This window comes from Dreissena polymorpha, chromosome 16, assembly GCF_020536995.1.
Source record: "Dreissena polymorpha isolate Duluth1 chromosome 16, UMN_Dpol_1.0, whole genome shotgun sequence".
In the NCBI taxonomy this organism is placed as follows: domain Eukaryota; kingdom Metazoa; phylum Mollusca; class Bivalvia; order Myida; family Dreissenidae; genus Dreissena; species Dreissena polymorpha.
The window spans coordinates 10,042,638-10,056,820 of NC_068370.1; the positions used below are offsets into that span (position 1 = coordinate 10,042,638).

The 14,183-nt window shown below is 34.1% G+C and overlaps 2 protein-coding genes across 8 annotated transcripts; both read right to left on the minus strand.

The window, feature by feature from the left end:
- Positions 1 to 59: 59 nt before the first annotated feature.
- Positions 60 to 4,534, minus strand: LOC127861889 (kappa-type opioid receptor-like). Its single transcript, XM_052400607.1, has 2 exons — positions 4,387 to 4,534; positions 60 to 3,951 (listed from the first exon to the last, which is right to left on the minus strand). Exon 2 carries the CDS (start codon positions 3,943 to 3,945, stop codon positions 2,908 to 2,910), a length of 1,038 nt encoding a protein of 345 aa, XP_052256567.1. The 5' UTR covers positions 3,946 to 3,951; positions 4,387 to 4,534; the 3' UTR covers positions 60 to 2,907.
- A 4,012-nt stretch (positions 4,535 to 8,546) lies between these two features.
- LOC127861892 (uncharacterized) lies at positions 8,547 to 13,371 on the minus strand. Of its 7 annotated transcripts, none has more exons than XM_052400619.1 (5): positions 12,820 to 13,371; positions 12,214 to 12,267; positions 11,484 to 11,540; positions 10,105 to 10,214; positions 8,547 to 9,889 (listed from the first exon to the last, which is right to left on the minus strand). In XM_052400619.1, exons 1-5 carry the CDS (start codon positions 13,166 to 13,168, stop codon positions 9,872 to 9,874), a joined length of 588 nt encoding a protein of 195 aa, XP_052256579.1. In that variant the 5' UTR covers positions 13,169 to 13,371; the 3' UTR covers positions 8,547 to 9,871. The 7 variants fall into 7 exon arrangements, with proteins under 7 accessions (XP_052256579.1, XP_052256578.1, XP_052256574.1 ...); XM_052400618.1 differs by having other exon boundaries at positions 11,484 to 11,587; XM_052400614.1 differs by having other exon boundaries at positions 8,547 to 10,214; positions 12,214 to 12,264.
- Positions 13,372 to 14,183: the final 812 nt, after the last annotated feature.

Genomic DNA, 14,183 nt, shown 5'->3' on the forward strand with positions numbered 1-14,183 from the left:
GTTAAATTTAAAAAGGATTTTACATTTGAAATATATATGGACAGACAGACAGACAAACAGACAGACATATAGTTTATTCAGACTTATACAATAGTACATCGTCTTCATACTAGAATATACAAAATATGTGTTGTCACGTGAATACGAATAACAACATAACATAATGTAACATTAAAGTTACATAAAAAACTTCAAATACAAAAAAATATATATGGAAGAACAAGTTATTTCTATCTAGGGGTGATGAAATCTATTAAATAGTATTATTTAGGATCGTATTTCAAGTAACTGAAGCTTCTTTTATGTATTTACATACATTCGAAATTCTAATATATCACATGAAACTAACAACTTGTGGAATTTATACACAGATGGGTTAATATAAATATACGGCTAATATACTTTTTTCTTAAATCGGTGTAACAGCGGTTAATATCTATATGAAATGGAATTCATCTTCTAGATCAACAGAATAACAACATGAACAATAACGTTCATTTCGTGGAATTTTGTTCTGAGCATATCTGCCCGTCTTGATTCTCAACGGATGTGCAGAGACTCTTAATCTAACAAAGAATAAACGCAAACGTCTAGGAAGTAAGTATAAATATTCTTCGTATTCCAAAGAGCATTTATAAACTTTATACATATCTATAATAGTACTGGAATTCATTTTACCATACCACTCTTGTTTAAAATTATCAACAAGTGTACATTTGAACTCTCTAACAAAACTGTTTACTTGCACAACGTTTGGATTTCAAATACATAACCGAATCCATAGTTATTTAACATGTTCTTAACATGTATGGTCCATTATTAAAAACCTTTATTACAATCGTTTAAAGTTTGTTTGTAAACTGTTTTCATAATAATATTTTCATTGTATAGAATTTTAAACCAAAACTTTATAATTTTAACATACCTGTTTACATACAATGGATATCTACCTTATTATCCATAAACAGCAACATAACATGTATTTACTTTAACCTGAAGCAATCGTTTGCAAAAGTTTAAATGTATGCGTTCAATGTCATCTGACTTTATGAAACCCTATACTTCTGAATATAAAGAAGTGAAACTCCAGCTGCTGGAGCAGTATTGTATTCTCATTATATACAATTAGTCGGTCCTTAATTAAAGGCAAGTGATCAATTGCCAAAACAGTACAAAACAGGACAATACAAAACATAAACTCATAAGAGAATAAAGCTGGGGTCACCGCCTTGGAACGGTCAATGCAAAACATTGGGGGTTTAAACCGGTTATAAGAGCGCTCCACCTCACACTTGGCTCAGCAATATTCATCGTACATATAAGTGTAAATAAAATTGAACCTCAGAGCATTGCAACTCAAATTAAACAATAATTAAAGGGAATTAAAACGCATTCAATTTAATTACCATTTAATTACTCAGTGGTATTAAAGAGACCAGAGCAACAGAGTTACAATTTTTTGAGGAACGATGAAATGAAACTACAAACAAGTATCAACTACATCCCTTCTTTTTATAAAAAGATTTAAGAATATAGCATCTTAAAGTTTATATTTCAGATCCTCATCGCTCAAAAACAGGAAGAAGCAGCATAATTTAATATAGAACTAACAAATGTGTCAAACAAATGACATAATATTTTCGGTTTTATATCAAAGTCATGACATTTTATCAATAATGTATTGAATGCTTGAAGGGCTTTACCAACCAAATGTTCTTGGTTTTATTTAAAATGTCCAGTATAATTCAACACCGTGCCTAAATAGTTAAAGTTACCAACAACTTCAATATCATTAACATTGTATGACAATTTTTCATTTTTGTTTAATCCTCCTTTTTCCGAAAAAAACATTATGGAATGTGTTGATAATGATGGGCATAGAAAAGCTCTAAAAGATTTAGACTTAGCGCCCATTCTTTAAAAATTGAAACTGTTTGATACAATAACATTGCTAGAGAAATTAGGAAATGCAAACTGTGTAACAGTTACGTTGTTGAATCAGAATATCACTCCTTATGTATAAGTACGCTTTCTCTAGATTTAAGAATGAAGTATAATCTAAACCAATCTTTTATACTGTCAACAATTTCACATCTATGATGTCCAGTACTAACTCTAGACAATTAAGAAATATTTCCTAATTAATTTACAATGCTATGTTAAACAGAAATGATTTTCTTGCTAGCTAGCTACTTTGTTGCTTCTTGTTATTGTTGAAAAACAATTTTGTATCCACACTTTCATTTAATTATCTATTTATGTGAAATGCTTTTTGGTAAGTATTTCATTTGTGTGGTCATCTTATGTATATTTGTTTAGTATGTGGCCAAAGGCATGTATTTGCTGATTCTGTCAATAAACTGAAACCGCTATTGTTAAATAACAATTATAAACAACAAGCAAAATACAACATTGCCACTCTGTCATCGAGTTATACGAGTTTCACCACGTTTGTGTTTTCATGTTTTCAACACACGTGAACTTCCTTGACTAAACAATCGCTAATTTGAAATGTATACGTGTTTTTAGCACACCATATTTACAACATGATAACTATATCTGCATTATATAAGGACATCGACTAGCCTCGTGAGCGTATTTCACCTGCTGTCAACAGACATCTATTTTGACAGAACCCATTTAAATGATAGATTTCAACTCTCTCATGTTCTCTGATCATGGAACTAAATTTGGTCACTACGAAACAGATTAGTAATGTTTAAAGTTCTTCACAAACGTGTACAACGTATATTGTATTCATATATTTCAATAACAAGTTTACTTTACTTGCTATGATTTAAGTCTGGATGTATATAGGCGACAAGAAAAACATTATATAAAATTAAATGTTGTTTAGTTTGACAGGAATGTATTGTCAGAAATTGCATTCCGACCATTATTGGATGTTCACATTCCCTTGCATTTACAGAGTTGGTGTTTAACAAAAGAACGGTATTTCGGATTCAGACAAAGAAACACGATAGGGTTAATCACACTGTTTAAATATGGAAGTCGCAATGCAAACTCAATGCCTATATTGAGGACATCTCTATGAGCTGAATTGCTGCTAAACTCTAAGTATAGGTTAATAACGATGTATGGCACATAGCATATCATACACAACACGCTTATTAACGCCATCATAATTGTTATTCGCCGGTCTGCATTTTCAAGCGCCGAATCTGCTTTGTGAGATGCTGACGAAACAATGGCAACTCCACCGGTCCTGTCAGCCATTTGTTCAATGTGCTTTCTTATGTGAACGAACAGGTGTCCGTAACAGATTAGCATCGTTGTCAGACATAAAAGAAGAAACAAAAAGTCTATTACGTGACAAACGGACACAAACGGTATAAGGTCGATGTCATTTGTGAAGTAACAATCGTGACCAACTGCAGTTTGCCCAGATCCGTCTGTCGTATTTACTTCGACCTCCGAAATGTCAAAAGCAAATACTATGCGCAGACTTAGAATGAAAGCGATTAAAACAACAATCATTGATGCATATTTTGATGACTTCTCGGAAAACTGTTGGCTTATCGGCCTACAAACCTTCTTAAAGCGATCAACTGATATAAGCGTCAACGACATGCCGGACCAATAAATACCAACATAAATGAAGAAATATTTTGTCTTGCAGTACACGGGGTTAGTAAAGTAAACGTTTAAATGTAAATCAACTATCTGTTCTATCATAAGTAAACAAACAAGTAGGTCCGCAGCCGCCAACCAAGTAATGAACACCATGGTGGAAGAGGGCCGCGATTTCCACCCGTGGAAGATGATTGTCACTATGTTTCCCGCCATGCCGATAACGCCTGCCATTACCAGCCATACCATTAAAGGGATTAACCCGGTGATCAAGTCTCTGTGGATGCGTTCCAATATGACATCGTTTTCTAAAGTTTCGTTGTAACTTCCAGAAGTGTTGTGGAAACTTTCCATTGGTGCCTATCAACACAATGGTAATCTGTGAGCAGTTAAGTACTATTGAAACGTTACGCTTAAATTTTTTTAACAATGTGTTGTTTCTTTCATTGTTGTGTTCAGAAACGTGACGCTTAAATTTTTTTTAACAATGTGTTGTTTCTTTTATTGTTGTGTTCAGAACACATACACTTATAAATGCACTGTTGCTGAATCAGATGTATGAATTTTGATTTACCGACAACGAAAGTTGTTTACGAAGTTTAGGATTACAAGAAACAATTATTATATGAATAAATAGGCATCAGAAAACGTCGTTGTAGATGATACGATAAAAAAAAAAGCGTGAAGCTTACATAATCTAGCAAAAAGAATATAACAATTTATGAGGTAGTCTAAGAAAGATTACTTTGCCTTTTGTCAGTTGTCAAATGTGTGCATTTACAAGTAAATACATACCTAGAATTATTTGTTATATTCCGGATATATGTTCAACGATAAATGCAACAGAGAAGTATAATTCAACTGTGTTTAGTCAGGGACCTGTTTGTATAGGTCGCTGGTTTGAAATGGGACTAACTCAGAAGTGTACTTTGCTACTTACAATCGCGCATCCACTTAAAACTATCACGCAGAAAGTGTGAGCAGGAACAATATCGAATTATTCTTTCAACGAATCACCGTGTTTCAATAAATTATTAAGACGAACCATATATGGTGTTGACTTCGCAAGTGTAATATGCAACATGAACTCACGTTTTAAACGAGAACCACAATATCAAATCCGTTAAAACCACTTTTGACCCGATTTTTTTAAATTTTAAATAAATAATTTCTAAACAGATGTTATTGTTATTTGAATATTATGTATAAAGAGTTGTCTAAAGTGACTGGTTCTCGACAATACGCATAATTGGTACACCTTCAAAAGACAAATAATGTTTATTTAAAAAAGAATGCACCCGGATACAGTTTCTACGATACGTATGATTTTTGCATCAACATAGAAAATCAACAGCAACAATCTGAAAGCTAGACTTGCAGATTTGATACCATTCAAATTAATCTGTAGTAGTCAAGGTGCGTATTTCTTTATCGGTTTGCCTGTTGCTGCTTGCGGTGGTAGTGGTCGTTGGTTTTTATGCCAATAATTTATTTGATAAAGCATTATAAAAGGTATTTAAAAGGTAAAACAATACCAGCAACAATAATATCGTCTAATTAATGTATCGATAGACTGGACATATATGTTGCTCGTCAATAATCTGGATAATCTATAAATGATGATTAAACATGTACTGAAAAGAAATCTTCTTGTTTCATATTGATGTCTTACTCGAAGTTAAACGTTATATACAAACAAAGACCTATAGATGTTATCTATAGGTCTTTGGACAAACAGAACTGAAAAAAATCACTTAAACAAGGTTGCAAATAAATAAAATTGATAATATGGCCTAGTGACATAGACCTTCAAGATATTAACACCAAAATCAATAGTGGTCTTCCTCTAGTAGTAAGCAACAACCAAATATGAGAATGAGGGACAGAACGAACTTAAGAAATCCCTTCAACAAGGCTTTCACATAAAGGAAGTATGTTTATGACCTTTACCTTCGAGGAATCAACACCAAATTCAATAGGGGTCTTCCTCTGGTGGCGAGCTGCATGTCATGTGATTGAGCGCATTCGGCATACATACCCGTGTAAAATTGTTTTGCTTACCCTATGTAACCCGAGTAACTCGGGTAACGGATTTAGTCCGAACGCTTATGGAGTAATTCAAGATGGCTGACAAAACTCGAAGAAAGAAAGGTTTAATAACGTTAGCAATTAAAAAACTCATGGACGCTAACCGCACCAGATCATTGTTCATTCTCATGACTCAAAATGACTTTGTGACTACAAGACTTTTACGGCGCGACAGTGTACCTCGCATAAGATTGTATGCAGAATCGATAGTGCCAAGATACAGTTTGAGCGACTTCAAAAGTCACTTTCGCCTAGAAAGAAGCTCATTTGAAATCATATGTGGTGTCATTGGCAGTCATTTGAAACGACGCAAAGGAAACATACCATTGGCTTTGGAGAAACAACTGTTGATTTTCCTATGGTTTATGGGTACTTATTTTTACTAAATCTTCATAGATTAAAAACAGTACTACTTTGCTTATATGTATATACAGTAAACATGTAGATCTATTAGAGCTATAGTTATACTGCATTTCATGAACAAATGAACAGACTCATCTGATTGGTGAAAAACATACCTCTTTATGACTTTTTGCGTCATGATTTCTGCAAGTGTAATCATATACTTACTACCGCGCAGTAATATGTATTGCACAAATTACTTCATACAATATTTTGTGCATGTGTTTTATAGTATCACTCATTGATAGTTGGAAAAGTGTATCAGAAAATTTAGTCATGGCACCCAGGGACCTATACGTATAGGTCCCTGTGGCAGCGTTTCTAAACACTGTCAAAATATTGAATAAGCTTTATTTATATCCATTTTTTTATTTTCAGGAACACACGACAGTTTTCGGTCACTGGCAGACAGATTTGGGATATCAACACATTTGTTGTTGGAAAATTGCACGTATAATAAGTATGCATCTAGTGAGACTATTTATAAAGTGGCCAAGGAATGAAGCACTTGACTCTGTAACTCAGGGATTTTCGGAAAAAAGCAAGCTTCCAGGCATTGTTGGCGCGATAGATGCGTCTCATGTACGCATAACGGCTCCTCAGATACATCAAGAATCCTATTACAACAGGAAAAAAATTCACTCAGTTATTCTCCAGGCTGTTAGTGATCATCGTCTTTTGTTTCTTGATATATTTGTTGGCTGGCCTGGCAGCAGTCACGATGCACGAGTTTTCAAAAACTCACCACTCTTTTTAGATAGTGCTGAAAAGGTTATACCCAAGAACAAGTATATACTTGGAGATGCTGCATATCCACTACTACCTTGGCTGATGACACCATTCAAAGATTACGGAACTCTGTCAAGGGAAAAGCAAAATTATAACAAGCAGCACAGCAGAGGAAGACAGGTTGTAGAACGTGCTTTCGGCCAACTGAAGGGGAGGTTTAGACGATTAACATTCTTTTATGTACACAAAATTGAGTTTTTAACTTACTGTATAGTAGCTGCGTGTGTTCTCCATAATATCTGTCTTATAAATGACGATGAAATCACTGATTTTTGTGCAGAACCTGATATTAATGTGTATGATGAACTAAATGAAGACAGAGAGAGTGGAATCCAATTTAGAGATGAACTTGTACGACATCTGTCTCAGTGAAAGTTTAACATTGTACTTTATTTGTACTGTTGCATGTTGGAAATGATTTTATTATCAGATGCATTGCTTTAAGCTTATGTCATAATCAGTTCAGATTGAGATGTAAATTAAGGTACCAGTTGGTTTTACCTTACATTTCACTATATGTCCTAATTTACAGCAATACACCTGGTTACAGTTATGTTGTATTTGCATGTATGTTCATGTGTCATATTCTAACGTTATCGTTACATATAAAGCATAGTATTTACTGATGTTCTTAATTTATGTTTGATAGATTTCCTTCTTGAATACATCTTTTCCAGGAAACATAGTAATATTATACTAAAATTTCATATGTAAGAATTACGTTTTAATACATAGTCTTTATATACGCCTAATGTAAGTTTTCAACAGATAAGTTAACATTCCAGTGGTCGGATAACTAACCAGCATTCCTGGAGTTCAATGAGTACTGACACATTTTTTCTAAAATTTCTTAGGTGGAAGGTTAATATCCATTAAGACACTGACCTTGATTAAACAACCACAGATAAATTTTGCCCGCCACCCTATGGTTCAAACCAGCAACGACTGGAATGACAGTCTGATGTCTTACCAACTGAGCTATCTAGGCAAGCTTGGAACAGACATGTATTAAGACACTACTAATTTTCGCTGCCGGAACATATGATTCTGGGAACCTTCAATCCACAACACAAAGAATGTTGATTGAGTTGAAACATAATTTATTAACAAATTATAGAAATTTAAAATAAATTATCATAGTAACAATGTACTCCTTGTACTCTTAGGGAATTGACTAGATTAAACAAAACTAGGAATAAGTCCACAGGACATAAAATTAATGCCACCCCCCCATCTTTCACCTGCTTGTCTTTTTCACCATTTCTGTTATTAAAACACATAAGGTTGAAGTTTAAACCTACGGGAATGAACAATTTTGACAAACACATTTAACAAGAAACCTTCGGGGACTGGTGATGCTCCCCAAAGTTTTTTTTGTCAAATATTGCACTATATATTCAGATAAAAGGAAACATCTTGAGGGGCATAACTTTGGACAAAATAATACGATGGATGGTTTAGCAACTTAAAAATTTCAAAGGGCCATAACTCTCTAAAAAAATCATCTAACCAGAACCCACAAGTAACATGCGCATCTCTTCAAGGTAGTTAAGCTTCCCATAAAGCTTCACTGTATTCCAGTCAGTAGTTGGGGAGAAATAGCCCGGACAAGAATTGCACTATATGTACAGTTTATAGAAAATTTCAAAATTCTACATGAAAGTAATTTTTAATTAATTAGCCTCAATCAATGTTCCATCATTTAATACCCTTAGTCATAATTTTACACGTAATCATACTGTGAGGGCATTATGACAATATATCACTATGTCAAATATTATGCATGTAATGCTTTCTTGTTAAAATTGTGATAAGTTTGGAAATAAATTTATATAGCATAGAATTATAGTTTATATACAACAGCTCCCGCGGGAACCAATGCTTGTCTGTTAATCAGAGTCAAAGGAGTCAAGGTTGAAATCAGAGGTCAAGGTAAAAAATTCAGCTCTGGATAGGCATTGTTGCAAGAAGAAAAATAGTTGTGAATTTGATGAACATATGCAAATAACAAAGAAGTAATGACTCACATCAAAGTTTTTGCACGACGACTACGCTAATAACCCTTTGTATTGAGAAACATTTGCAATGTGGGTTGGTTGACTATGACATATTTATCTACGAATTAGAAATAAAAGAATGTCATAAAGAACTATCCCACGAATTTATGTTTTTATTAAAAAAACAAGAGATGTGTTTACAAGTCAGAAACACAATGCCCCCTAATGCACCGCTTTTGTTTTTGACCTTTGACCTTGAAGGATGACCTTGCCCTATCACCACTCAAAATGTGCGGCTCCATGAGATACACATGCATGCCAAATATCAAGTTGCTATGTTCAATATTTCAAAAGTTATTGCAAAACTTTACTATATTAGAGTTTTAAATGTTTGACCTTTGACCTTGAAGGATGACCTTGACCTTTCACCACTCAAAATGTGCAGCTACATGAGATACACATGCATGCCAAATATCAAGTTGCTATGTTCAATATTTCAAAAGTTATTGCAAAACTTTACTGTAAGGTTAGTTTTGGGACAGAATGACAGACAGACAGGCCAAAAACAATATACCCCCAATCTATCGATCCGGGGACATAAAGAAATTAAACTAATAAACATTCGTCTATGAAAGCCTACAATTGACTATTAACAAAATTACGATATATGACACCAATGTTTAATAAGTTGAAGGCACACTTAAACACTTCAATTCCATTTTTCTAAAAATGACGATCGTGTGAGTTAGTTCACTATAATGCTTTTAACCCTCAAAATAGCCTTACTAGCATGAAAAAACATAGTAATTCAAATTAACTCTTCAAATTAAAATTAATCAACAAAATTAAAACAGTTTTTCTAATTCTTTAAAACAATACATCTTTAGTTCAGATAAGTTTACAACTTATCAATAAGTTTTTTCATCAGCTCATTTTGCTCATTATTCATTTTCTTAAGTGCAGAGAGCAACCTCTGATCTCTTTCTTCCATCAATTCCTTCAACTCATTTATCATGCTTCTCCTGCAATAACGCTTGGGTTCAGACACTGGTGTAGAACTACTAGAAGCAGTTACACTCTCATCATATTTAAATGAGCATTTACCACTTCCTGACTTTTTGCTTTTATCAAGATATGCTTTGTATGATCGTTTCATATATTTGTACCTGTCTATGCATTGAGTTACAGTGACATTGAAACCATGTCTTATGAGAACACCTGCAATGCAAGACCACACCTTATTTTTGTTTTTTGCAGTTTTCAGTTTTTCCATGTTCTCTGCAGTCGTGTCAAGTAGTAGTTTAGTCTCGGCCTCATTCCATTCATGACGTTCTCCATTGTTGGAATCTAAAACAGTAAATTAACTTTATTTGTGGGTTATAATAAACAAGAGACGTGTTTGTCAGAAACACTATGCCCCCTTCTGCGCCGCTTTGAAGCCATATATTTGACCTTTGACCTTGAAAGATAACCTTGACCTTTCACCACTCCAAATGTGCAGCTCCATGAGATACACATGCATGCCAAGAATCAAATTGCTATCTGAAGCGACATAGAAGTTATGAGCATTTTTGGAAACCTAAACGCGAAACCTAAACGCATAGTGTGACGGCAAGACAAACAGACAGACAGACGATCGGTCCAATCACTATATGCCCTCCTTCGGGGGCATAAAAACAACTATTTAATCAATTGTTTTTCACAATCAAATTACATGTACTGAAGTAATTATGTTTATTATTATAAGTTTATTATTTAAGTGATTAATTAAGTTTACATGTATTAAGGTCAAATTTACAAAGGATTTTGATGTATTGGCATCACAAGAAAATCAAGGACACAAGACACTGTCAATGTTCTTCTCAAAATGTGAAAAGGGTACAGAAAAGACAAATTATTCTAGAATCTTAAAAACCAAAGTCATACTTGGTGCACAATGATAGAAGCAATCCAAACGATTCGGGTTTCGTGAGTTAGAATCAACCAGACCACTTAACCTGGTTTATGAAAATGTTTCTAAAGTTATTCAAACCCTGCTGATGAATATGTAGAGAGGTTGTCAGCATTTAGCACTAGTGTTCCACTCAAATGGTAGGTTAATTTATACAGGATTAATTTGAATTTGTATGGAAGGAGGCTTGAAGCTTGTAGATACAATCTGGAATATGTTCCTTGAACCAACAAGTACTAAGCAAGCATTAAGTTTCTTGCTCATCAAAATACGGCTGGCCAATGACAGGAACACCTCCAATAACAAGTATGATGCACTAACATTTCTGCCATTGGTGTTTGTTAGTCAGCCCGTTAACAATTTGCATGCTGGGAAATTTGTCGTCTGCTAAAATGCTGTCTGCTAAATTTCTAAAATTAGCATTTTGTTCGATTTTTTTTCAAAGAATACTATCAGAATAGCAAACAGTTTGGATCCTGATGAGACGCCACGTTTTGTGGCGTCTCATCTGGATCCAAACTGTTTGCAAAGGCCTTCAAAATCAGGTTCCAGCGCTCAAAGGGTTAAAAGCCAGCTTGCATTAGGTCAAATAACTGGCTCCATATACCCATAAAACAATAATGTGGTTACCTGTATATAAACAAAATGATTATGAAAAATTATACCTTGGGCACTTGATGTTTGCTTTGTTTCTTTGTCAACTGAAGGTGGATCAACAGAATCTGAAATCCATGGATACAATTTGGTGTTTGAAGTTTAATCACTGTCGCTTTTGTGAAAATAGACAAATGCCAAGTTTACAAAGATGTTAACCAAATGCTTAAGTTCTCAAGAATATGCATTTTGAAAAAAACATATGATGGCAAATACATTAACAAGTAAGTGTGTGAAGTTTCATCACTGTAGGTTTTGTAAAAATAGACTAATAGCCCACTTGCCAAAAAAGGTTAAGCATTTTGTGACGGACAGCATGCCGGAATGGGATAAAGGGCCATTTCCATTGTTATTTTCTTTTAATACAGGGCCATTGTCCCCCTATTCTATTGTTACGGAATAAAGTCTATTGTTATCTTATGTTCTGTTTACAGCTAGATGGCTCCCAAACCCTTACCGGTAGCCCGGAAGGACGGTGCTAACACTAAATGCTTGGGGCATAAAAACAATGTTGGTCAAATCATTGCAAAGTTCACAGCCATGAGTCAGGAAAAACACAAACTAGTTCATCAATCATTATGCAACCATTTCTGGCATTGAAATGAGAGCCAGGTTTCACACACTAACTTATGTTCTAAACTGCTTTCCACAGAAACATAGCAAATTGAAATACATGTATTTGCATTTTCTCAAAATGTGTTTAATAAAAATATTTATTTTATAAAATGTCAGTGAACTTACTTTTTCCGGTGGAACTTTCCTGTGGCAACTGCACAACAGATCCTTCAGCCCCTGCTGAATTTATAACAACATTTCTCTGATAAATACACACATCCTTAATATTTACATATACATGTACATATACATGTACATATGGCTGACTTTTGACACTTCTAAACTTTAAGTTTATTATTTTTGAAAATCTGGTAGTAACGTTAAGAATTTCACAAAACCTTATATGGAGCTCTGATTTATTATTCTGCAAAGAAAAGATCAGGTGAAATTTAATGAGTTCAATCACCACATCAATTTACTTGGTAACATAACTAATGTACAAATCCAATCCAATGTAAACTGTACAAGTAGTTTGTGACAAAAATTGCGGTAAATTTCAACTCTGTGAGCAAAGTTAGACGTCAAATATTATGACCTTAGCATATAGTATTAATTCAGTTGAATCTGTACCATTACATGTACTTTGTGACAAAAATGCCTACTAAAGTCAACAGACAATCTGACCGGCAGGTGATTAAGATTCCTATAATCCCCCATCCAAACTTCTTTATCCTTTAATATAATATGATCTTAACATGATGAACAAGTTTCTAAACTGTATTGCCAACTTACCTTCACAAGTAGAACCCGGCATGTCACATATAACTCTGTCGAATCTTTCCCAGTCAATTAACGTGCACAGTATCCAGGGATGGAGGTCCTCTAAAGCTGCCTTTCCTATGGCATTTAAGTTGTCCAAAACCTTTGGATAAACAGCTATAGTGTATTCTCGAATGATTACAGGTATGTCAGCTAGGCACATTTGTTTTTGGAGCTGGTCTCTGTATTTATCGTCACAGGCAATGTAAGATTTCAGAATGTCTTTTGACAGATATCGGTGATATCTTGTAGGAATGACGGTAAACAATGGCCCGATGCACATAATTCTGAAACAACAGTTATACTTTGTGATTACATTCATACTGTAGATACATTTGCAGTTTTAGCAGGTACTATATAAATATAAAATTTTACTGGCCCAAGGTTGTTGGGCGCTTACGGTGAACTTGAAGACAGCATAATGATGAGGCCATTAAATACGCATTTAAAAAATCGACCCGAATAGATCTGAATGGACTTTTGTATCCATTATAGCTTTCTTAAAGAGGCCTTTTCACGTTTGGGTAAATTGACAAAATTGAAAAAAGTTGTTTCAGATTCGCAAATTTTTGTTTTAGTTATGATATTTGTGAGGAAACAGTAATACTGAACATTTACCAATACCATGCTCTAAAATAGCCATTATATGCATGTTTTGACGATTTAAAAACATGAAAATTATAAAGCGTTGCAATGCGAAACAAATTCTGTTGTTGTCGTTATATTTCACAGATTTTGGCATGTTTTGAAGTTTGTCATTAAATGCTTTATATTGATAAATGTAAGCATTGGATCTAAAAAGCTCCAGTAAAAATTCAAGAATAAAATTTAAAAAAAGAAAAAAGATAACCCTCAGCAGTCAGCAGGGCTCGAACCACTTGAGTCCTGGGGTAAAAACGACTTAGACCACTGGGCTATCCTTCCTGATACAATGTCAGAGGTATTTTATGCTTTATATAAGCAATCCTTGTAGTTTCACAAAATATAACGACAACAACAGAATTTGTTTCGCATTGCAACGCTTTATAATTTTCATGTTTTTAAATCGTCAAAACATGCATATAATGGCTATTTTAGAGCATGGTATTGGTAAATGTTCAGTATTACTGTTTCCTCACAAATATCATAACTGAGAGAGTGTGTGTCTACCGTGCCCTGCTACCTTAAGTGGTAAATGACAAATGTTTGTTTACACAGCCTGCCTGTGAAATGTATTTTTTTAAGCTTTTGCACTAACAAGCAGTGTGAAAATGGGCTTTGATGAGCTTAGTTTTCATAATTTGGATGTAAATAACTGATCTGAAAAAGGGAAGTAATTCAAATATTAAAAAATGGCT